This window comes from Rana temporaria, chromosome 7 (genome assembly GCF_905171775.1).
Source record: "Rana temporaria chromosome 7, aRanTem1.1, whole genome shotgun sequence".
Lineage (NCBI taxonomy): Eukaryota > Metazoa > Chordata > Amphibia > Anura > Ranidae > Rana > Rana temporaria.
This window is the reverse complement of record NC_053495.1, coordinates 126,060,435-126,085,976: the sequence shown is the minus strand read 5'-3', so window position 1 is coordinate 126,085,976 and position 25,542 is coordinate 126,060,435. Positions and strand designations below refer to the sequence as shown.

The 25,542-nt window shown below is 46.0% G+C and overlaps 2 protein-coding genes across 5 annotated transcripts in view; one reads left to right on the top strand and one right to left on the bottom strand.

Moving 5' to 3' along the window:
- Window positions 1-3,085, bottom strand: part of EXTL2 (exostosin like glycosyltransferase 2) — a 38,574-nt gene extending 35,489 nt beyond the window's left edge. Inside the window, exon 1 of one of the 4 annotated variants that reach the window (XM_040359932.1) lies at window positions 2,988-3,085. The gene's annotated coding sequence lies outside the window, so the exon portion shown is untranslated. Of the gene's footprint in view, window positions 1-2,900 lie in introns of all 4 variants that reach the window. The other 3 variants (XM_040359933.1, XM_040359931.1, XM_040359934.1) reach the window with 3 other exon arrangements.
- Window positions 3,086-3,131: 46 nt separating this feature from the next.
- The window catches only part of SLC30A7 (solute carrier family 30 member 7), a 57,226-nt gene continuing 34,815 nt past the window's right edge, over window positions 3,132-25,542 (top strand). Inside the window, exons 1-4 of the mRNA XM_040359930.1 lie at window positions 3,132-3,493; window positions 10,627-10,728; window positions 18,938-19,051; window positions 23,347-23,434. Coding sequence (XP_040215864.1) covers window positions 3,414-3,493; window positions 10,627-10,728; window positions 18,938-19,051; window positions 23,347-23,434 — 384 coding nt within the window. The 5' untranslated portion in view covers window positions 3,132-3,413. The remainder of the gene's footprint in view (window positions 3,494-10,626; window positions 10,729-18,937; window positions 19,052-23,346; window positions 23,435-25,542) is intronic.

Sequence of the window (25,542 nt, the reverse complement as noted above, 5' to 3'; positions counted from 1 at the left end):
GAAATGTATATTTGTGAATGTTGAGATGTTATATTGGTTTCACTGGTAAAAATAAATAATTGAAATGGGTATATATTTGTTTTTTGTTAAGTTGCCTAATAATTATGCACAGTAATAGTCACCTGCACACACATATATCCCCCTAAAATAGCTAACATTAAAAACAAACTAAAAACTACTTCCAAAAATATTCAGCTTTGATATTAATGAGTTTTTTGGGTTCATTGAGAACATGGTTGTTGTTCAATAATAAAATGAATCCTCAAAAATACAACTTGCCTAATAATTCTGCACTCCCTGTAGATTCGTGCAATGCATGAATCTATGTTATTAGACTCAGTGGTGGTGAGAGCCAGAGGGGGCGGCGCTCCAGCGCCCTCTATGGATGAACCGCCACTGCTTAACGCTCTTAACTGATACATTTGCAGGAGAGTGTGTTCTGAAAAATCTGATGAAAAATACCACTTTCTAAGCAATTGTATGATAATCAGATCTTTAGTGCACAGCTTTTGAGAGCCGATCACAACAATTCCTGTGAAATTGTCCGAAAGGACAAACACAAAAAAACACTTCAAAGTATTCAAAACGCCAAAATCTGCGTTTTGGAATACGGATTTTCAGTGTCATGGCAGCTGAATAAACTGGAAAGGACATTGCTTCTGGGTTTTTACATCAGAGACCCGATGGAACTCCACGCAGCCAGCGAACGTGGCAGATGGTTGCTACCTATGGGATGGGATACCTGAGCAGAGTGGATCCCGATTATTCGCTGGCTGCTGTGTCCTCAACCAATGAGCCATCAGCTGAATGGGAGAAAAAAAAATTGGCAACAATAGATAAAAAAAACAAAACAAACACACACACACACACACACACACACACACACACAATTGGAGCCCCCCCCCCCCCAAGCCAAACCAGGCCCTTTGGGTCTGGTATATATCTTAAGGGGAACCCCATGCCAAAATGAAAACAAAAAAATGGCATGCCCCAGGTTGATTTAATCAGAAACAGTTATTGAAGAATTGTCAGACGGTGGAGCTGTCAAGCTGCAGGAGCCTTCATCAGGTACAGACTTTTTTTTTTTTTTTTTTCAGGGGAAACAATGTTTTTGGCCCATTTTTGGGTGAACGAGTAGGGGTACAATGTAGGGAGGACCAGGATCTGGAGGCCCCGCTTTTTAAAGCGGTAGCAAACCCGCTGCCGTTTTTTTTTTTTAACACCTGAAAAGCAAAAGCCATAATGAGCTAGTATGCACCACATACTAGCTCATTATGAAATACTTACCTTGAAACAAGGTGTGAGGAACTTACCTGGTCCACGCCGAGGGAGATGTCATCTTGCCTCGGCGTGTCTTCCGGGTATCACCGCTCCAGCGATGTGATTGGCTGCAGCAGCGATGTCGTCACTCCCGTGCATGCGCGCGGGAGACTTCCCCCCGGCAAGGTCCGGCGGCTGCTGGGCGTTTAGCCGAGGATCTCTGATGCGCATGCGCCGCTGCAGTCAGCGGCGCATTGCGAGGCGAATATCTCCTAAACCTTACAGGTTTAGGAGATATTCTTTATACCTACAGGTAAGCCTTACCTGTAGGTTAAAGTGGTAGTACAGAGTTTACTACCACTTTAAAGGGGGCTTTCAGATCCCAATAATTCCCCCTCCCACAACCCCTGACAACCACTAACCAGGGTTGTGGGGAAGAGGCCCTTTGCCCATATAAAAATGTTGAGGGAATGGGGGGGGGGGGCGGCACTTGCTTGCCCCCCCCTCCCTGGATTTGGGGAGGGCATGAGTTTTTTCCCCCCTTTTATTTTGACATGGGGTACCCCTTAAAATCCATACCTGACCCATAGGGCCTGGTAAAGATTGGTGGGGGCCCTTTCCGTTTTTTTTCAACTTTATCTTATATTCTTTGGTTTACATTTGATATCAGCGGGAAGTCGCTGTGAGGTGTGGAATTGCCTTGGCCACAAACGCTTGGCCTATTACAAGTGACAGCTTTCTATTGGGCTAGGCCACCTGAAATCAGAAGTGAATCCGGACGCACCCATTGGTGATTAAAGCGGAAGTAAACTCAACCATAAAAACAGCTTCAACACTCCTATTAGTTGTGCTCTCAACCAAACTGCCAAACCATCCAATGGCTAGTGTCATAACTGATCACACGTGCGCCATCATTGCAGTTGTAGATTAAACAGAGGCAAAGATAGCAGCTTACTTACTTGGGGGGGTACTTACACTTTAAATACCACCAAAAGAAAGCTTGGTCTCAAAAAAAAAAAAAAAAAGGAATAAAAATGACAGTGTTGCATGACCACACAATTGTCATTCAAAGTGCGACAGCGCTGAAAGCTGAAATTTGGCCTGGGCAGGAAGGGGGTGAAGGTGCCCGGTACTAAAGTGGTTACAGAAAATCTGTAGAGGTGACGTAACACCGGACCCCCTCGCTGTACTTACCTCCTGCAAACCGCTCCACCGGTCTGAGGGTTTGAAATCCCCGCTGCTTTCTCCCCTCTCTCTCTCTCTCTCTCTCTAGCGCTGCCAGTACGACTGAGATGCTAATTGGTCAGCATAGTCACATGGACGGTGCTGACCAATCAGCACTTTAATGAATCCACCTCTCAGTACAGTATACGTCTCTCCATTTCTACTTACCCTGTAATGGTGTGGAGTGTGCGACTACAGTGAAGATTTTCCTTTCCCCTGACAGAATGGGTTGCACTCCCCCACAATGCACTGCAGGTCTTTCCCTTCTGTAGAGAAGTGTATCCTGCTCTTATTATACTCCACAATACTGGAGTATTAGAAGCTACACACCTCCCTGATATCAGATACATACTCAGCCTGCCATACTGGTAACAGAACATCATTTTCTAATACATTGTGAACCTGAACTTTCCTACCAGAGTCCTATAATGCTATAAGGATTGTAGAAGCGCCTCTGTCCATCACAGTCTATGGTTCGGTTATAGAAAAGTCAGCTAACCTACTTCCACTGCACACAGCTCTCCTCTTCAGTTCTTACGTGCGCAGGGACGCACCGACGTAGAGCACGCCGCAGCCATGCTTGATGCTGGCACGTTCTTTCCCCGCCCCCCAATGTAAAGCTCAGTCAGCGCTGCGCTCTCCGGTGTGCTGTCATATTTCTGCCAGGAAGTTGATTCGGCTCTCTGTGATGTGATTGGTTGCTAAGTGCTTGCGTGTCAAGCCAGCCCGCTACTTCCCGGAAGGAGGAAGCGGCTGCCGGAGCTCGGCACGGGTTGTGAAGGATCAGAGCTATTGGTAATACCGGGCTGAGCCAGCTGGGAGAGGACAGTCAGCGCCTGAGAGAAGGGACGGGGGCCTCGTATTCATAAAGGAGGAGTGTGGTGGTCGGGTGTTCCAGCAGTCCGGTGTGCCTGGTAGCGGGTGTCAGGATGTTGCCGCTCTCTATAAAGGACGATGAATATAAGCCGCCCAAATACAACGTGCCCCGGAAAGTGTCCGGCTGGATCAGGTGAGGGCAACGCGGGGTGTACACGTGGCACTGTACCGTATGTGTGTCTGGGGAAAGAGGACACACTAATGGATACGTGTGTCCGGGGAGAGGGGCCACACTGTACTGTATATGTGTGTGTCTGGGGAGAGGGGCCACACTGTACTGTATATGTGTGTGTCCGGGGAGAGGGGCCACACTGTACTGTATATGTGTGTGTCTGGGGAGAGGGGCCACACTGTACTGTATATGTGTGTCTGGGGAGAGGGGCCACACTGTACTGTATATGTGTGTGTGTCCGGGGAGAGGGGCCACACTGTACTGTATATGTGTGTGTCCGGGGAGAGGGGCCACACTGTACTGTATATGTGTGTGTGTCCGGGGAGAGGGGCCACACTGTACTGTATATGTGTGTGTCTGGGGAGAGGGGCCACACTGTACTGTATATGTGTGTCTGGGGAGAGGGGCCACACTGTACTGTATATGTGTGTGTCCGGGGAGAGGGGCCACACTGTACTGCATATGTGTGTGTCCGGGGAGAGGGGCCACACTGTACTGTATATGTGTGTGTCCGGGGAGAGGGGCCACACTGTACTGTATATGTGTGTCCGGGGAGAGGGGCCACACTGTACTGTATATGTGTGTGTGTCCGGGGAGAGGGGCCACACTGTACTGTATATGTGTGTGTCCGGGGAGAGGGGCCACACTGTACTGTATATATGTGTGTGTCCGGGGAGAGGGGCCACACTGTACTGTATATGTGTGTGTCCGGGGAGAGGGGCCACACTGTACTGTATATGTGTGTGTCCGGGGAGAGGGGCCACACTGTACAGTATATGTGTGTGTCCGGGGAGAGGGGCCACACTGTACAGTATATGTGTGTGTCTGGGGAGAGGGGCCACACTGTACAGTATATGTGTGTGTCTGGGGAGAGGGGCCACACTGTACTGTATATGTGTGTCCGGGGAGAGGGGCCACACTGTACTGTATATGTGTGTCCGGGGAGAGGGGCCACACTGTACAGTATATGTGTGTGTCCGGGGAGAGGGGCCACACTGTACAGTATATGTGTGTGTGTCCGGGGAGAGGGGCCACACTGTACAGTATATGTGTGTGTCCGGGGAGAGGGGCCACACTGTACTGTATATCTGTGTGTGTCCGGGGAGAGGGGCCACACTGTATATGTGTGTCCGGGGAGAGGGGCTGCACTGTACTGTATAGGTGTGTGTCTGGGGAGAGGGGCCACACTGTACTGTATATGTGTGTGTCTGGGGAGAGGGGCCACACTGTACTGTATATGTGTGTGTCTGGGGAGAGGGGCCACACTGTACTGTATATGTGTGTGTCCGGGGAGAGGGGCCACACTGTACTGTATATGTGTGTGTCCGGGGAGAGGGGCCACACTGTACTGTATAGGTGTGTCCGGGGAGAGGGGCCACACTGTACTGTATATGTGTGTGTCTGGGGAGAGGGGCCACACTGTACTGTATATGTGTGTGTCCGGGGAGAGGGGCCACACTGTACTGTATATGTGTGTGTCCGGGGAGAGGGGCCACACTGTGCTGTATATGTGTGTGTCCGGGGAGAGGGGCCACACTGTACAGTATATGTGTGTGTCTGGGGAGAGGGGCCACACTGTACAGTATATGTGTGTGTCTGGGGAGAGGGGCCACACTGTACTGTATATGTGTGTCCGGGGAGAGGGGCCACACTGTACTGTATATGTGTGTCCGGGGAGAGGGGCCACACTGTACAGTATATGTGTGTGTCCGGGGAGAGGGGCCACACTGTACAGTATATGTGTGTGTGTCCGGGGAGAGGGGCCACACTGTACAGTATATGTGTGTGTCCGGGGAGAGGGGCCACACTGTACTGTATATCTGTGTGTGTCCGGGGAGAGGGGCCACACTGTATATGTGTGTCCGGGGAGAGGGGCTGCACTGTACTGTATAGGTGTGTGTCTGGGGAGAGGGGCCACACTGTACTGTATATGTGTGTGTCTGGGGAGAGGGGCCACACTGTACTGTATATGTGTGTGTCCGGGGAGAGGGGCCACACTGTACTGTATATGTGTGTGTCCGGGGAGAGGGGCCACACTGTACTGTATAGGTGTGTCCGGGGAGAGGGGCCACACTGTACTGTATATGTGTGTGTCTGGGGAGAGGGGCCACACTGTACTGTATATGTGTGTGTCCGGGGAGAGGGGCCACACTGTACTGTATATGTGTGTGTCCGGGGAGAGGGGCCACACTGTGCTGTATATGTGTGTGTCTGGGGAGAGGGGCCACACTGTACTGTATATGTGTGTGTCCGGGGAGAGGGGCCACACTGTACTGTATATGTGTGTGTCCGGGGAGAGGGGCCACACTGTACTGTATGTGTGTGTCCGGGGAGAGGGGCCACACTGTACTGTATGTGTGTGTCCGGGGAGAGGGGCCACACTGTACTGTATATGTGTGTGTGTGTCCGGGGAGAGGGGCCACACTGTACTGTATGTGTGTGTCCGGGGAGAGGAGCCACACTGTACTGTATATGTGTGTGTGTGTATGTGTGTGTCCGGGGAGAGGGGTCACACTGTACTGTATATGTGTGTGTGTCCGGGGGGAGAGGGGCCACACTGTACATCATCAGCCATGGATCTACACCTGCTGGCCATGTACAGTGACCTCCAGTGTATATAGGAGGCATCACACACTGGGGGGCTCTGGACCGAACTCTTCTGCCATTGGGGCGGAGGGAGGGTCCAGGAGTGCATGGGGTGAAATCTCCCTCTCTCCTAACATTTATACTATTTGAAGTCGTTGGTTGTAGCCAATGACGTGGCGTGTGGGTGGACCCCCCCCCCCCCCCCAGGCTGCAGCAGCGTAGGGTGCACCCAGCCGTCAGGTCTTCCTGAGGGCTCGTTTGCATTTGCTTTAAACTGTTGCATTGGACACGCTTTTTTAAAGCTCCTGTGACTAAATATAATGGTTACCTTACAGTCCTGTTCACATGTTGGGGTATAATGGTGTTAAAAAATTAAACCTCATGTCTCTTTTTGATGCTTCGGAGCATCTCCAAAGCCTCCATAAAAGTCTGACAACAATCGTTTACAGCATCCAAAGCTTCTGAGAGACTTTCACCATTCTCTGTGTTTTTAGAGGTACTGCAGGTGTAAAATATCCCAGGATGCACTGGGAAACCAACAAGCGAACCGGGAAGATGTCATCAGTGGTCACTTCCAGTTTGTGTGTGTATATATTCTGCAAGTGTCTGGTGCAGACGTCACATCTGGTGAGGGGGAACCCGAGAGAAGAGGATCAGCAGAGCTGGGGGTACTAATAACCTGGGGATCTGCTGAATGAGGGTAGCTGGGAATCTGATGAATAGGGTTACTACTGAGCTTGGGTTTTACTGGGCTCCTTTTAAAACAAATAAAAAATAAGCACACACAGGACATTTAATGAAACTTGGCAAAGCATCAAAAACATTGAAAAAGCGTGTTGAATCGGTGGGCGCTTTAATGAACCCTTAAAGACAATCTTGGGTGATAGACATCTAACATGTTTAGTCGCCCACACAAAGGACACTGGTGAAGATGCAGATTGTAAGCGTGTTGAATCGGTGGGCGCTTTAATGTGTGTTAAAGTGCAAATGAACCCTTAAAGACAATCTTGGGTGATAACATGTTTAGTTGCCCACACAAAGGACACTGGTGAAGATGCAGATTGTAAGCATGTTGAACATCACCTTACAGGCTGCACTGTTTGTCAAATTCAGCTTCAGCAGTGGTAAATGATGACATTTTAAGTCGATCTTTTAGTAAGTGATTTTCCTAAGCTGAGCTGTTGCCTGCTGCAGGCAGGGGGAAGCATTTCCCAAGTCTCCTCTCCCACCTATTTATCAGACTGTGACAAAGTGAGACATGTTTCTGTATAAGACATTTGTAAATGGCCAAGAACTGCCCAGGCATCGGATTGGCATGGGAGGGTCATCTGAGCTACAACTCTGTGCAGGAAGTGTATAGCCTGGATGATCCCTGAACAAAGATAGTTCTGTCCTTCTGGAAATCAAATCAGATAAATGCATTGTCTGGGGGCTTAGGGGGGCTTCGATGAGGTCCCACAGTTTTGGTGTGGTTTCAGAAAGCGTGCAGGAGTATTGGCGTGCTTTCTGAAACTGGACCAAAACCACAGGACCTCATAGAAGTCTATGGCAAAGCATGGCTAACCCTCACAAAACAAAAATGAAGCTGCTCTTACTGTGTTCTGTAAGAGAGGTAAAACCTAACTGTAAGTATTTAAACACACACATTGCATATCATGCATACACTAAACCTAACAATATATACTCACCGGCCACTTTATTAGGTACACCCAATTGTTGCGCGACACAAATTGCAAATCAGCCAATCACATGGCAGCAACTCGATGCATTTAGGCATCTAGATGTGGTGAAGATGACTTGCTGAAGTTCAAACCGAGAATCAAAACAGGGCAGAAACGTGATTTAAGTGACTTTGAACATGGCATGGTTGTTGGTGCCAGATGGTCTGGTCTGAGTATTTTTTCAAAAACTGCTGATCTGCTGGGATTTTCACACACAACCATCTCTAGGGTTTACAGAGAATGTTCCAAAAAATAGAAAATATCCAGTGAGCAGCAGTTGGGTGGAGGAAAGTGTTGTCAGAGGAGAATAGGCAGGCTGGTTTGAGATGATGGACATCAGTAACTTAACCACTTAAGACCAGGACCTTTATGCAGGTAAAGGACCTGGCCAGTTTTTGCGATTCGGCACTGCGTCGATTTAACTGACAATTGCGCGGTCGTGCGACGTGGCTCCCAAACAAAATTGGCGTCCTTTTTTTCCCCACAAATAGAGCTTTCTTTTGGTGGTATTTGGTCACCTCTGCGGTTTGTATTTTTTGCGCTATAAACAAAAATAGAGCGACAATTTTTAAAAACATTCAATATTTTTTACTTTTTGCTATAATAAATATCCCCCAAAAAGATATAAAAAAAGTTTTTTTTTCTCCACAGTTTAGGCCGATACGTATTCTACCTATTTTTGGCAAAAAAGTCAATAAGCTTTTATCGATTGGTTTGCGCTAAATGTATAGCGTTTACAAAATAGGAGATAGTTTTATTGCATTTTTATTAATTATTATTATTTTTTTTTTTTCGTGACTGCGACATTATGGCGAACACTTTTTACACATTTTTGGGACCATTGTCCTTTTCACAGCAAAAAATGCTATAAAAATGCATTGTTTACTGTGAAAATTAAAATTTCAGTGTTGGAGTTAAGCACTAGGGGGTGCTGTAAGGGTTATGTGTGATCTCATACGTTTTTCTAACTAAAGGGGGGCGGGGCTGGATGTGTGACGCCATTGATCGTGTTTCCCTATATCGGGGAACACACGATCAATGAAGCTGCCACTGTGAAGAACAGGGAAGCTGTGTTTACACACAGCTCTCCCCGTTCTTCAGCTCCGGGGACCGATCGCGGGACTCAGCCGGCGATCGGGTCCCGCGGGTGTGCGCCTGCGACCCACGGTCTGGCACTTAAAGAGGACGTACAGGTACGTGCTTGTGCCCAGCTGTGCCATTCTGCCGACTTATATCTGCAGGAGGCGGTCCTTAAGTGGTTAAATAACCACTCGTTACAACTGAGGTATGCAGAAAACCATCTATGAACCTTGAAGCAGATGGGCTACAGAGCAGAAGACCACACCGGGTGAGACTCCTGTCAGCTAAGAATATTAAACTGAGGCTACAATTCACACAGGCTCACCAAAATTGGACTATAGGAGATTGAAAAAAAAACGTTGCCTGGTCTGAGTCTCGATTTCAGCTTCGACATCAGATGGTAGGGTCAGAATTCGGTGTAAACAACATGAAAGCATGGATCCTTCCTGCCTTGTATCAACAGTTCAGGCTGGTGGTGGTGCTGCAATGGTGTGAGGGATATTTTCTTGGCAAACTTTGAGCCCCTTGGTACCAAATGAGTATTGTTTAAATGCCACGGCCTACCTGAGTATTGTTGCTGACCATGTCCATCCCTTTACGACTACAGTGTTCCCATCTTCTGATGGCTTCTTCCAGCAGGATAATGCACCATGCCACAAAGCTCAGATCATCTCACCACTGGTTTCTGGAACATGACAATGAGGTCACTGTCCCCAATGGTTTCCAAAGTCACCAGATCTCAATCCAATAGAACACCTTTGGAATGTGGTGGAACGGAAGATTTGCATCATGGATGTGCCGCCGACAAATCTGTAGCAACTGTGTGATGCCATCATGTCACTATGGACCAAAATCTGAGGAATGTTTCCAACACCTTGTTGAATCTACTCAGACGCTACGAAGAATTAAGGCGGTTCTGAAGGCAAAGGGGGGTCCAACCCAGTACTAGTAAGGTGTACCTAATAAAGTGGCCAGTGAGTGTATATCTGGTGCTGGATGCGCTTCACCTAGTCGTGTCCTTCTCTGCTGACTTTTTATCTACAATGAATTCTGTCTTATGCTATGTTGAGGCACCACTCCGAAGGACTAAAAGTACCAGTCCACCCAAATGCTCTTTTACTACAGACTAGGTGTAGTGTGGGTTGATGTGTCAGGGTTATAGGTGTTGGATACTCCCTACAGTGACATCTCCCTGTCATAACTCTTTGGGTTGTACCTGGCCTGGGACATTTGGGTGTCTCCACGTCTCTTGTGACATTTTCCAGAATATAAAAGAAATAAAAATGCCATTATAGGGAGTGGGAACACCTCATAATGGGCTCAGCAGGTGTTTTCAGATGACAAGTTTTATATACATCTATAATGGTGTCCCAAAGAGCAAAAATCGCATTTTGGTGACTTAAAACTGAGCTCCAGGAATTACCTGCATTGCATATTTACATTGAAAGCCAATAACTATGTATAAAAATGCAGGCAGAGTAGTTTTCCTGAACCAGTGTGAGCAGACATTCTTTTCTGACCACATTGGCAGGAAACAATCCTTTAGTTACACTGACTCATCTCTATGTAAACATGCTTAGTAGCAGGATCTTCAAGACTTGTCATGAAAATGTTTCATTAGTCAAAACAGGCTTTAGAATGGTAACATGGTGTTTTTAAAGTAGCTGGATGACCTATTGCTTCATCTGTATCTTTTTACTTTTGCAGGTCCATCTTCTCTGATTCTACATCAAGAAATTTATTCGGCTTTCTTTGCTTGAATTTATCCTTTGCTTTTGTGGAACTCTTTTATGGAATATGGAGCAACAGGTAATGAGTCATTTGACCGCATGTGTATGTATGTTTTGCTTGTGGCATAAATGAAAGGAGTCCCAAATCGGCAAATCATTTGTAAAGCTTTATTTTTGTGCAGTGACTATAAAAGCCACCCCCACCAAATTCTGTGTAGCATTGAATTTTATGAAACAGAAACCGCTGGATTTCTAATTGCATACTGAGCTGAAGTGCTTGAATCAGTTGCCTGAAGTCTCTACTACTTTTTCTCATGACATCCAACACTATTATTAGTGGGAAGTTGAGATTTATTATAGTCCCAGTATTTTCACTCTAACTCATTGAATGTTCTTTAGCCCAGGTTCACACTGAGTGCGGGAATGGAATTGTGAAAGTTCAGCTGAACCCGTGTAATTTCATTCCTGTATGTCAGTCCCGACTTCGGGGGCGATTTCAGAGACATCTGTGCAGGTTTCTGCACAGATGTTAATGGAAATCTCTCCCTGAAATCGCCAAAAGTAGTACAGAAACTACTTTTGGCAATTGGTGCGGCACCAGTTCTGACGCTGCCATCCCAGCAATTGCCGCCGATTTGACATGTCAAATTGCATCAATATGAACCAGGGCCTGAAGTGGTATCAAAAGTTTTGCTTAAAAAGTCATACTTTCCTGCTGTGTGGTTTTTGCACAGAGCAGCTCGATCCTCTTCTTCTTGGGTCCCCTTCCAGTGCTCCTGGCTTCTCCTCATGACCAGTTCACCCAATAGCAAGCTGCTTGATGTGTAATGGCTCCTACCGCTTGGCTCTGCCGCTCTCCCCTCAATTGCTCCTGCAGCTCTCTGTCAATAAGGAGAGGAGCACCAGGACAGCCAAGGGCTCTTGTGCAACATCGCTGGATTGAGAGGGGGCACAGGTGAGTATTGGAGGTGCTGTGGGGGGAGCAGCACATAGAATACATGAAGGGAGTGTCATGGTCTGGGGCTGCATGAGTGCTGCCGGCACTGGGGAACTACAGTTCATTGAGGGAACCATGAATGCCATGTTGAACTCTATGCCCTAGAGGGTTAAAGCAGTGCTGGAAAATAATGGTGGCACCATAAAATATTGACACTTTGGGCCCAATTTGGACATTTTCACTTAGGGGTGTACTCGCTTTTTGCCAGCAGTTTAGACATTAATGGCTGTGTGTTGCATTATTTCAAGGTGACAGCAAAGTCACTGTTATATAAGCTGTACACTCACTACTTTACATTGTAGCAAAGTGTAATTTCTCCAGTGTTGTCACATGAAAACATATAGTAAAATTATTTACAAAAATGTGAGGGGTGTACTCACTTTTGTGAGATACTGTAGTGGAATGACCTTTTGGATTACATCTGTATGTAGAGGGCTTTTTTTACTCCTATAAATTGGCCCTATTGTGTTCAACAGATGCCTGACCTTTTCAAAAAGCTGTAAGTGAATTTGTCCTGCTTGCTATATAATCTTGAGATTATTATTAGTTATTTTTCCCCAGTCCTTTGTTCTGTTTTCGTTCCAAATAGCCCTTAGTCACATTGGTGTTGCACATCAGAACCAGTCTCTTGTTTTACCTTAGTGGATAAGGTTACTAAGGTTGTTTGGATAGCTGTAAAGCTGTGCTAGACGCACTCATTTTTATTATTCAGAATCTATAAACTTCTAACAGCTTGCTCAGCACTTGAATATACTGGTTCTATCTAATCGTGCTGCATGTCCACTGTAGGCAAGATGATTGATATCACATAAGTTGTGCATCCAGCTGTTTGCTTATGCCATTTAAAATTTCTCCACCAGCAAACATTTGTTAGTATGTATGAGCATATACAATATGTGGAGTGCAGTGTTTTTTTTTTGTATTAAAGATGGTGGCAACAAAAGTGTCTGTATAAGGCTCCTTTCACACGAGCAGTCTGATCGGGTCCGTCTTTCAGACAGACCTGATTGGATCCTCCATTCTCCTCTATTGAGCGGCACATGTAAATGGTCTTGTCTGTTCACATCTGCCTACCTCCAATGAAATTGTCTGTTTTTACACCCGCCTACCTCCAGTTCGATCCGGCAAAAACAAACGGCAGGGGATTTGTTCCCCCTCTATCTGGCAGAATCTGAGGAAAATCGCCTATAGAGCAGAGTGGGTTGTGTCCGTATCCACTCTGCATAAGCAAAGAGGACATGAACCTGTCATCTGGCCACTTTGCTCAGCTCAGAAGGGGATCAGCAGTCCGATCCTGCCTGTCTGAAAGGGGCCGAGATGAATTCCTGATATGCCACAATATGTAGTAATTGTTTTGTTTTTCAAGAAAGCTTCATCTTTTATCGTTTAAAAAAAAAAAAAAAAAAAAAAATCATGTGACTTGGTCATTATGTCTGAATTTAAAGCGGATGTCCACTGAAAAAAAATATTAAAAGCCAGCAGCTACAAATACTGCAGCTGCTGACTTTTAATATTAGGACATTTACCTGTCCTGGAGTCCAGCGCTGTCCTCAGCAGAGGACGAGCGATCGCTCGTCACTCTGCTGCCCCCCCCCCCTCCATCCTCGGTGAGGGAACCAGGAAGTGAAGCGCTCCGGTTCCCTACAGTGCATGCGTGAGTCGCGCTACGCCTGCCGATTGGCTCCTGCTGTGCACTGAGAGCCGAGTGTTCCTAGAACACAACGGGGACGGGAGGTGACGTCATGCCCGCAGTTTACCCGAGACTGTGTGGCCGGAAGTGGGTGCAAATACCTGTCTTTAGACAGGTATCTCCACCCCCCTCCCCCCTGAAAGGTGTCAAATGGGTGTGACCTTTATGCTAATGATGGCCTGAGCGTGGAGCAGTGGCTTACACCCGTCGTATCATCTAAGGAGCATGCGCAGTAACGTGGACGCATGATCGCTTCCCTGTGCGCATGCTCACAACTTCCTGGGATACGCCGGCCCACCGGCTTACGCCGAGCGCATAAATACACCTAGACATGCACCCGTCCGACGCAAAAGTACATCCTGCTTTTTTCCCCCCCCTGAGCAAGGTACTTTTGCGGTGCGATGGCTGCTGTAGATTCTGAGAAGGACAGGAGGAATAAGAATTTCTCGCCAGAGGAGAAGGCAGTCCTCATCTCTGCCATTGAGAAGTTTGACGTCTTCCTCCATGGTGCCCAGAGTTGCAATACCAGCCGGGCCAGGAAACAGTTCATCCTGGAGACCATAGCTAGTGATGTCAGTGCCCTTGACAGTGAGTCCCGGACCGCCGAGGATATTAATAAAAAAAATTAATGATCTGAGGTGCCAGGTTCGGGAGAAGGTGGCCGCCATCAAGAAGCCAGAGGGTCAAGGGGGGGCGGACCACCATGTGCGGTGAGCTTGACCCCGGAGGAGGAGGTGATTGCCCGGTGTCTGGAGAGGGAGCAGTTGGAGGGCGTGGAGGGCTTTGATTCCCTTGATCAGGCCTCGAGGACAGGTAAGTGCTTTTTATCCCCTATCCGGTGTGTAGCATGTGAGGGGGTGGAAGGGAACATGTGACAAGTGTGTGGGTCCACCAACATGTGAATGCTTTTTGTCATCCACAGATGTGCAGGAGGGAGCGGGGCCATCTGCTGCCGGTTGGCCATCCCACGCCATCTTCCCCGGGAACATCCTCAGCCTGACCCCCTAGGAAGCCAAGATCCAGCGGTGGAGGGGAGTGCCCACACCTCTCCTCTCGCCCCCCATCAGGGGAAGCCCCTCTGGCTCAGCCCCCAGCAGGGGAAGCCCCTCAAGGGCCTCACCATACAGCCGGTCCCAAGTATCTTCTGCCCCCAGGAAGGCGACACGGAAGACCAGGGGTGTTCCTGATTCCGTGCAGGAACAAATTGCAAGGGACCAGACCCGGCATATGGGGGAAATAGCCGGGAACCTGCACAGGGTGGCTGACAGCCTGGCCTCCTCGGCACAGATTACAGATGCAGTGCAGGATGTCGGTGGCAATTGTGCTGCAGTGGTCACCTGGCTGGGGGAGCTGCAGGCCACCACAGCAAACCTGGTGTCAGAGGTTCAGACCCTGACTGTGGCGGTCCAGGCCAACACGGCTGCTATCCAGGAGGAGGGGAGGCAGCGCAACCAGCGTCACAACTTCACCCGCCAGCTGAGGATGCACAGACCAATCGGTTCCTCAGCTGCATTGCCGTGGCCTTGGAGGGCAGGCAGCCATCACATGCCAGGAGTGGCAGACCTAGGGATGAGCCACCTCAAGATGCCCCGCCCCCACCCGAGGCTCCCCCAGGCAGCTGAGTAGCCAGAGAGGTGGCACCAGGCGCAGCCCACGTCAGGGCAAATGAGTGCCGTATTTTTTTTTGTTGTGCTCAGGATATGAGTTTTTTTTTATTTGATTTCTGCTCCGGTCATGAGCCTTTTATTTTATTTACGACTGCACACGGTCAGTAGTGCAGGCTACAGTGTGACTGGTGTGTGAATGTGGGGGTGACATACCTGCCAGTAAGGTGTGTCACCCTGGGTCGTCGGGGAGAAGTTATCCCCACGACCGTGTGAATGTGGTATGAATGGACAGCGACACCATTGGGGCCTTGGCGCGACGTTGCTGCTCCCAAGTCCTGCATGGTGGACTTCGGCTAATCCAATGTGAAGTGGATGTGGTGTGTGTGTGAGCTAGGGACCACAGTGGTGTGCATGCATGCATTCTCCTTGTGCCATGATGAATGTGTGTGTGTGTGTTTAGTGTGCAAAGATACCTACCACGAGGAATCTCCTGACTGCTCTTCCCTCAGCAGACGGGGTAGCCTCGGTTAGGGGGGGGGGGGACTGTGTGGTTCGCGGGTCAGGTCATCACATATGTCAATCTCCAGGCCCTTTCTCATGACGTAGTTGTGTAGCATGCAACATGCACCGATGATCTGGCACACAAAGTTTGGGGAATACAACAGGGTGACCCCGGACTTATCCAGGCATCGGAAGCGGGACTTCAGGAGGGCAAATGTGCGTTCCACCACTGCACGGGTACGTATGTGTGCAGCATTGTAGTTTCTCTCTCCTCTGGTTTGGGGATTCCGGAATGGAGTCATGAGATGGGGCCCAAGTGCATATGCAGAGTCACCTAGAAAGGAAAAGACAGGAGGATGTTGGTCGTGCATGTGCCCCTCGTGATGTCTGAATCATAGGGTCGGACAGTCATGCCGGACTCCCATGTCACTCACCAACCAGACAGCTGTTCCCATACACACTCTGTTCGAATTCTGTTGGGATGTTGCTTTGGCGGTATATGTAGCTGTCGTGGCTGGCCCCCGGGGTGTTTGGCACTGACGTGCCATATGAGGCATTTGGCATCGGCTACCACCTGTACATTGATGGAATGCCAATGCTTACGTTTACGGTATATGTGCTCTGTGGCACGTGGGGGCCGTAGTGCCACGTGTGCAATCAATGGCCCCCACGGTGCGTGGGAATCCTGCAATTCTGAAGAAATCCTGCATTGCCTTCTGCCGCAGATGCTCATGGGTGTGTTTGATGATGTGGTGGGAAATGCGTGTGAGGATTGTGGGGACAACCTGGTGCACGCATCTGCTCATGGTGGATTGTGACATCCCAGCCACTACTCCACTTGTACGCTGAAAAGATCCACTTGCACCTGAATCTGAAGATGCGATACACCTCCGGATCACCCATGCCAAAGACGTTCATGCGCATGCGGTATATACTCTCCCGTGCCCTCCTACGTGCCGGTGGACACATTAGTAGTGCTAGCACCACGGCTGCCCCTGGCATGTTGGCGCACAGATGTGTTGTCCTGCAAGTGGGGTTGCTTAGCTCATCCGTAACGGTGCTGCTGTAGCTACTCTCCAGCTGACCTGTGCAAGTCTGGTGCAGAGATAAACCAGCTTTTTGATGGAATAACTTTAGGCCGGACGTACGACTTGCGTGCACCGCACGTACATTCGTGAATCGCCGTTTCTCTCTCATTTGCATTTTTAAATAGGAAATCAATGGGAGCGCCAGATGCGTCCAGTGTAAATATGCGCCCATGCTACGCCGGCGTAGGAAAGTTACGTCGGTCGGAGGAAGCCTATTTTCAGGCGTATCTAGTTCTGTGGGTACGGCACATTGATACGACGGCGCATATTTGCACTTACGTGGCGTATCTGTAGATACGTCTGCGTAAGTCTTTCTGAATCTGGCTATGTACATTTTGTGCAAATCAATCGATAAACGCTTATTGCGTTTTTTTTTTACCAAAAATGGGTAGAAGAATACGTATCAGCCTAAACTGAGAAAAAATAATGTTTTTTATATCTTCTTTTTTTTGGGGGGGGGGATATTTATTATAGCAAAGAGTAAAAAATATTGCATTTTTTTCCCGAAATTGACACTCTATTTTTGTTTATAGCGCAAAAAATAAAAACCGCAGAGGTGATCACATACCACCAAAAGAAAACTCTATTTGTGGGAAAAAAAGGACGCCAATTTTGTTTGGGAGCCACATCGCACGACCGCGCAATTGTCAGTTAAAGCGACGCAGTGCCGATTCGCAAAAACTGGCCAGGTTCTTGACCTACATAATGGTCCGGGTCTTAAGTGGTTAATAAAACCTTTTTACACAACAGCTGCCTGCTTTTATAGACAAAAGTTGACGCTAACAAATACTAGGAGACCAATTATTACGCTGGTTTAGTCATACTTCTTCCAGTGTGATCCATGTATGATATATTTAATTACAATGTTACTTCAGGCTTTAGCCATCTAAAAAATACTGACACCATTCCCTACTCGACTCTCCAAAACAGAAACTTTTTGGCCTTGGACACACTTTAAAGGAACACATATGATTTATTGAGGTCAATGTGCAAGTTAAAGAGAGGAATGAAAGCACTTGCTCAAATACACATAAAGGCGTGTGATTTTTATCTTTGTAACTCTGGCGTAGGTATTATGTCAGTGGGGGTGTCGCATTTTAAAGCTTTTTGTGTATTTGTCCGTTGGAGGAGGAATTTACTTCACAGCCATTACCTTCGGTAGCACTTCCTTTTTGATTGTAAGCTCCCATTAGCCAGGCTTCCTAACCATCTTGTTTTAAACTATTTTAGAACTATAATGTTGGTGCTACATAAATCCTGTATTATAATTAATGATTTTACTGAAAGGGAACTGTCCACTCATCATCCAATGGTCTAGTGCTCACTTCATAATTTTAATGTGTTTGTTTATCAGTACGTGAATTAACCATCATTGTGTATTATGCAAAAGTTTGCAAAACAACCATGAGCGTCTCTTGAGCTACGTTTGGTGATGTAAAGGATATAGCATTAGAAACAATACAGATGCAAAAAAAAACAAAGCCTTTTAGTATAGGAAATAGAAATCTGGCAGCATGCTGGACAGCCAATATGCTTGAAGCTTGTGTTCTGGAAAAAACAGCAGTTGGAAAGAATTTTTGGTTTGTAGTTGTTGGGTTGATAAGAGATCAGCAAACATAGGTGGATGTTCTCCCATGAATGGTTAGACTTGATGAATCACAAAGTCAATCCAGAATCTGACTGTCACCACTTCTTTTCCAATCGGTTTACAGCACATTGGCTTAATGGTTGGCATTTCTTTCCTTCAGGTCTTGAGTCCTTGGTTTAAATCTGAGCCAGGACACTGTCTGCAGTCAATTTGCATGTTCTCTCTGTACTTGCATAGGTTTCCTGTGTGTTCCCCACTCTCCAAAAACATGCTGGTTGTGTGTGTGTGTGTGTGTGTGTGTGTGTGTCTTCAGATCAGCCTTTCTCCACTTTTTTTTTTTTTTTTAAATATGTTAAAATAACACTCTGGTCTTAAAGTGGGAGTAAACTCGCATGCATGATTTTTTACTTATAGGTGAACCTATAATAAGACTTGCTTAAAGGTACTGAAAAAAGACTAGGGGGGAATAGAAGCACCATCAGCGGTGACCGCGTGTCATTGGCGGGCTTTGTTCTAAGGCAAGTTTCACATAATGTGCTAGTATGCAATAGGGATTGACTTTTTTTATTTATTTTTTTGGGGATAAAGAGTTGGCCACAGAGGGGGTTCATTGTCTTTACTCGGTTGGCTGACCTAATAGATCTGCAATGTGAGAAGCACAGCTAATATATATATAGTGATGTAGGTAGAGGCATATACTGTAGTGTAATTGGCAAAAAAAAACAACCTCTTGAAAAGATTATATGTCCATGTAAGTCCTTTTCAAAGAGCTGTCTGTGACATTTTAGTAATAACCGGTTTCTTTTGTGTTTTTCAGCTTAGGCCTGATCTCAGATTCCTTCCATATGTTTTTCGACTGTACAGCATTGTTAGCTGGACTAGCTGCTTCTGTAATATCCAGGTGGAAAACAAATGAAGCTTTCTCATATGGGTAAGATCTATTTGTATTGTTATCTTGAGGGATTTGGGTGCCGAGTCCTGGGAGTTTGTATGCTCTTCTGTTTTGTAGTAAGTTTATTTGTGTGCTTCATTTTCTCTTTAAAAGCCTGTAAATTACCGTTTTCTATCACAATTGTCTGTACTGACTGCATGCATATGTCACACTGCAAGGTACATTGGACTCTAAGCTTTCAAAGGAGCTAGAACTGATGTGAATGCTTCTGCGTTATCTGTGAAATGCAGTATAAATTAATAATGTAAACAATACATTAACAGTTTAGGAATTGCAGAATACGTTTAGGCCTAGTTTACACTGATGTAAAATATAATTTTGAGCTGTTCCAAATGCATAGGTTTGCATGTCCTCTGAAATAACATTGTTTTAAATGAAGGCCGTTCACATCAATGCGGTGCGATTCTGATGTGGCTAAAAAATGGGTCCTGAGCGAGTTTGGTGCAGTGCAAATTCAGCTCCATAGACTTCAATTCGCATCAAATTCGCACCACGATTGCACTCAAAAACTGATGTAATTTACACGGCAGCAGTGTGAACTGAGCCTTAACCTGACAAAACGCAGTAAATTAATATTTTGGTTTTCTTATTCCAGAACATATTTATGCAAGTGCTACTCTTTATGTCTAGAGGAAAAGAGATTTTTATCTCCAAATACGGAAAGGTTTCTTCACAGTAAGAGATGTAGAATAGACTCCCTCCCAGTGGTGGTTCTGGCCAGTTCAGTAGATTGCTTTAAAAATGGCCTGGATACTTTTCTAAATGTACAGAATATAACCGAGTACTAACATTTTATAGGTAAAGTTGATCGGGGGAAAATCCGATTGGCTCTCGGGGGATCAGGAAGGAATTATTTCCCCTGCTGTAGAAAATTGGATCATGCTTTGCTGGGGTTTTTTGCCTACCTGTGGGTATAGGATTGTGTATATGGGATTGTATGATAATTTTGTTTTTATGGTTTAACTTGTGTTCAAAAAAGTTTTTTTTTTTTTATATATTTTTTTCAACCTGACTAACTATGTAACTTTTATCTATTAATGTTAGTAGCCAGTTATATTATGTACATTTTAGGAAATAATCCAAACCCAAGTTTGCCAGAACCACCTTTTGGAGGGAGTTTATTTCACATTTTCACAGCTCCTACTGTGAAGAAACCTTTCCGTATTTGGAGTTAAAATCTTTTTTCCTCTAAAAGTAAAGAGTGCCCCCTTGTCCTCTGTAATGACCTTAAAGTGAATAACTCAACACCAAGTTCACTATATGGACCACTAATGTATTTAGTTGATCACACCCCCCCCCCCCCCCCCCCCATTATTTTCTCAAGAGGAAAAAGATTTGGTTCCTCTAATCTTTCCACATAGCTGAGCTCCTCCATGCCTCTTATATATATTTTTTGCCCTTCTCTGCACCCACTCCAGTTCCCTGATACCGTTTCTGAGAACTGGTGCTCAAAACTGAACTATATTCCAGATGAGGTCCTACTAATTTGTACAGGGGTATAATGATTTCTCACTCACTTCTCGTAATACGAGAAAGGACTTTGCTCGCTTTGGAAACCACAGCTTGGCATTGCAGGCTATTGAAGAGTAGTTTCCCTGTTGGTCAGTTCTATACCACCATCACAACCTTTGCAGTGTCCAAATACGACCTGTCATGCAACACCCTCTTGTACTTAAACAGATTTTCCTATAGCAGCAGTCTCCTAAAGAAAGTTGTTCGCACTTAAATATGATTAGTGACTGTCATTCTATGTTGTCTGTGTTTCAGGCACTCAGAAATATATCCCCCCCCCCCTCTGGCGTGGCCAGCAAAGCATAATTAACAAGACTTAATTTATAATATGCTGCAGCTCTAAAGTGATTGTAAAGTCTTGTTTAAAAAAACAAACATGTTGTTATACTTGCCACCTCTGTGCAGTTGGTTTTGTTTTGCACAGAGCAGCCCAGATTTTTCTCTTCTCTGGCCCCTCTTTGCAGCTCCTGGCCCCTCCCTCCTATCGAGTGCCCCCTCAGCCAGCAGCTCTCTATGGGGTGGCACCTGAGTCGAGTCAGTGCTCCATGTATCCATTCAGACACAGAGCCCCGACCTGGCCCGTCCCCCTCTCTCCCTTAATTGGCTGACTTTGACAGCCTCGGGAACCAATGGCGCCGCTGCTGTTTCTCAGGCGATCGGGAGGAGTGTGCCAGATGACTTGGACACTCGTGGACATCACTGGAAAGAGATGGGGCTCAAGTTAGTAATTTGGGGAAGATCAGTAATTTTGGGAAGTCTGCTCTCTGCTGACGTCACCAAGATCAGTCCAGGCACCGTGTCATACCGACTTTGGGAGTCTTGATCCACCAGGTGCCTGGACTGAGATGGCTGCTGATTGACAGGCAGCAGCTATCCACTCGGAGGTGAGAGAACCGAGCCATCGGCAATGCTCGTTTCTCGGCGAAGATGCGACGTGGGACAGATGCTGAATCCACCTAGGTAAGTATTATTTATGGGTTAAAAAAAAAAAAAATCCCATTCTTTTTTAGAAGCATATTTGCTCCACAAGAAAGATGAACTTTCTGTGGTGTTGCCAATCAGTAGTTAATGTGTTGGTGTTACAAATGCCTAGAAATGGAAAGGGGTGATCTTTAAAGGTTCTTGTTGGTCTAATGTTAACGAAATCCAAGTTTCAACAGTCATGGTGTTTTTTGTGCTTTAATAATACATTTTAAGGTTATTAAATGTTTGTTTTTTGATTTGTACCATAGTTTCATGTAGGCAGTAATTGGAAGAGCGCACCTTTTTTAATGAGGTCTATTTGTGTAAATATTTGAAAAAGCTTGCAGTGGAAACAGGATCTTTATACATCAGTTCGGATCCTGCTACAGTTTGCTTATCCTGTTTGGTGTATATTGTGGGAGAATATTGAGATTTTATCATAGTTCTCTGTTAATAAAGAAATATTTTGGTGGGATATGGTTAGGACACTTGTCTATGCTTGCCACTGGAGGCCCAGTGTAAATCTATTTTGTGTCTCCCATCACACACTTTCTCTTACTACTGCTGCTTAAAGCAGAAGACTGACCATTTTTTTTATTTTTTTTTGCAGCTGCTGACTTTTTTTAAAATAAGGACACTTACGAAACGACTTTTTCTCCTTTTTATTTATTTTATAAGTGTATTTGTTTTGAGAGTAATACTTTTAAACTTAACCAGTTCCCGACCCCCGCATGTACATATACGTCCACAATATGGCACGTACAGGCACATGGGCGTACACGTACGTCCTCACCTATTAGCGGGTGGGGGGTCCGATCGGGACCCCCCCCCCCCGCTACATGCGGAGGTCGGGTCCGCTCGGGGAGCGATCCGGGACCACGGCGCGGCTATTTGTTTATAGCCGCTCCGTCGCGATCGCTCCCCGGAGCTGAAGAACGGGGAGAGCCGTATGTAAACACGGCTTCCCCGTCCTTCACTATGGCGGCGCATCGATCGCGTCATTCCCTTTATAGGGAAGACACGATCGATGACGTCATTCCTACAGCCACACCCCCCTACAGTTGTAAACACATACTAGGTGCACCCTAACTCCTACAGCGCCACCTGTGGTTAACTCCCAAACTGCAACTGTCATTTTTCACAATAAAGAATGCAATTTAAATGCATTTTTTGCTGTGAAAATGACAATGGTCCCAAAAATGTGTCAAAATTGTCCGAAGTGTCTGCCATAATGTCGCAGTCACGAAAAAAATTGCTGATCGCCGCCGTTAGTAGTAAAAAAAAAAAATTAATAAAAATGCAATAAAACTATCCCCTATTTTGTAAACACTATACATTTTGCGCAAACCAATCGATAAACGCTTATTGCGATTTTTTTTTTTTTTTTTTTTACTAAAAATAGGTAGAATAATACGTATCGGCATAAACAGAGGGAAAAAAATGTTTTTATATATGTTTTTGGGGGATATTTATTACAGCAAAAAGTTAAAAATATTGAATTTTTTTCAAAATTGTCGCTCTATTTTTGTTTATAGCGCAAAAACTAAAAACCGCAGATGTGATCAAATACCACCAAAAGAAAGCTCTATTTGTGGGGGGAAAAAGGACGCCAATTTTGTTTGGGAGCCACGTCGCACGACCGCGCAATTGTCAAAGCGACGCAGTCCCGAACTGTAAAAACACCTTGGGTCTTTAGGCTGCATATTGGTCCGGGGCTTAACTGGTTAAATGGATTTTACTTCTTCCTGACAGTACCAAGTATACAGAATTTTATATGCATCTCTGTAATTTTCTTACAGATACGTCCGGGCAGAGGTCCTGGCAGGTTTTGTGAATGGTCTGTTCCTGATCTTCACAGCATTTTTCATCTTCTCAGAAGGAGTGGAGGTATGTTGAATTAAGACTAGCAGTTATTTACCTGGGGGGATTTTAAAACCTAATTCCATGTTTTAATGAACTTTAAACAGTTATGCCGCATACACACAACAGTTTTTCATGTCATGGGGTGAAAAAAAACGATGTTTTTCTCTGCGTGATTCTGCTTGAGCAAAGCGCGGTGACGTACAACGGCACTATAAAGGGGAATTTCCATACGAATGGCGCCACCCTTTGCGCTAATTATGCAAATTTCCCTTCTCATAACTTGCTTCTGAGCATGCACGTTTCCCCCCCCCCGCCATTTAAGCCTACACACTACCTTTTTTCATGACGAGAAAAACGACAACGTGAAAAAAAATAGAGCAAGTTCTACATTTTTAATGCCCATTTTTTTTTTTGTCGCAAAAAAATGCTCTGGAAGCCTACACACGATCGGTTTTTAATGACCAATTAAAAAAAATGCATTTGAAACGGTCATTAGTTTGTTTGGACAAAGCTGGTCCAGACTATTTCCTTCAGTCGGATGCAGCAGCTGTCGGCACTGTATGACCTGTATATAGCCTCAGCTACATAGAGTATACAGTGCTGTGTTGCCAGCAGTAGAACAGGGACTTCCCCTCTCTCTCTCATAGAACAAAATTGAGTCAAGCTGAGCACTGCTAATCCATTTATTGGATTAGTTCAGGTGGATATCATGACATTATCCACTGATCTCTCCACCGTCACCAATACGAGGACGTCCTGTATGCGTTCAGAAAATACAGTGCTTCTGTGAATGGCTGAGAAGCACTCGGCCCAACTCCAATTTGTTCTGGGATGCGGATAGGAAGTCTTTGTTTCACTACAGAACACAGTGTTGTATACTATAGTCAGTTCATACAGTGCTGACACCTGCTGTATGTGTTTGGACCAGTTTATTTTCTCAGTTGAATGACACTGGAAGACTGAGGACATACTGCGAGTACAGGGTTTCTTGGACCCACCCTTCAGGGTGCCACCATGGTGTACTGCGCTCTGTGTTATACATAATCGATACTCTGCATCATTGAGGACTGCCCAGGGGAATATATGCAAAGGAACGTCTTCCTAATGTCATGTGGTCTGAAGACCTCTGAAAAAGGGGGAAAGATGGGAATTGGGCTTTAAAAAGTCCTCAACAAAAGACTTTACTGTGCTGCTCTTTAACCACTTAAGCCCCGGACCATATTGCTGCCTAAAGACCCAAGGGGTTTTTACAGTTCGGGACTGCGTCGCTTTAACAGACAATTGCGCGGTCGTGCGACGTGGCTCCCAAACAAAATTGGCGTCCTTTTTCCCCCACAAATAGAGCTTTCTTTTGGTGGTATTTGATCACCTCTGCGGTTTTTATTTTTTGCGCTATAAACAAAAATAGAGCGACAATTTTGAAAAAAAATGCAATATTTTTTACTTTTTGCTGTAATAAATATCCCCCAAAAACATATATATAAAAAAAAAAATTTCCCTCAGTTTAGGCCGATACGTATTCTTCTACCTATTTTTGGTAAAAAAAATCGCAATAATCGTTTATCGGTTGGTTTGCCCAAAATTTATAGCGTTTACAAAATAGGGGATAGTTTTTTTGCTTTTTTATTTTTTTTACTACTAATGGCGGCGATCACAATTTTTTTCGTGACTGCGACATTATGGCGGACACTTCGGACAATTTTGACACATTTTTGGGACAATTGTCATTTCACAGCAAAAAATGCATTTAAATTGCATTCTTTATTGTGAAAATGACAGTTGCAGTTTGGGAGTTAACCACAGGGGGCGCTGTAGGAGTTTACTTTGTGTGTGTTTACTAGTGTAGGGGGGTGTGGCTGTAGGAATGACGTCATCGATCGTGTCTTCCCTATAAAGGGAATGACGCGATCGATGCGCCGACACAGTGAAGCACGGGGAAGCCGTCTTTACACACCGCTCTCCCCGTTCTTCAGTTCCGGGGAGCGATCGCGACGGAGCGGCTATAAACAAATAGCCGCGGCGTCGTCCCGGATCGCTCCCCGAGCGGACCCGACCTCCGCATGTACCGGGGGGGGGGGGGTCCCGATCGGACCCCCCAGGCACGTACAGGTATGTGATTGTGCCTGTCCGTG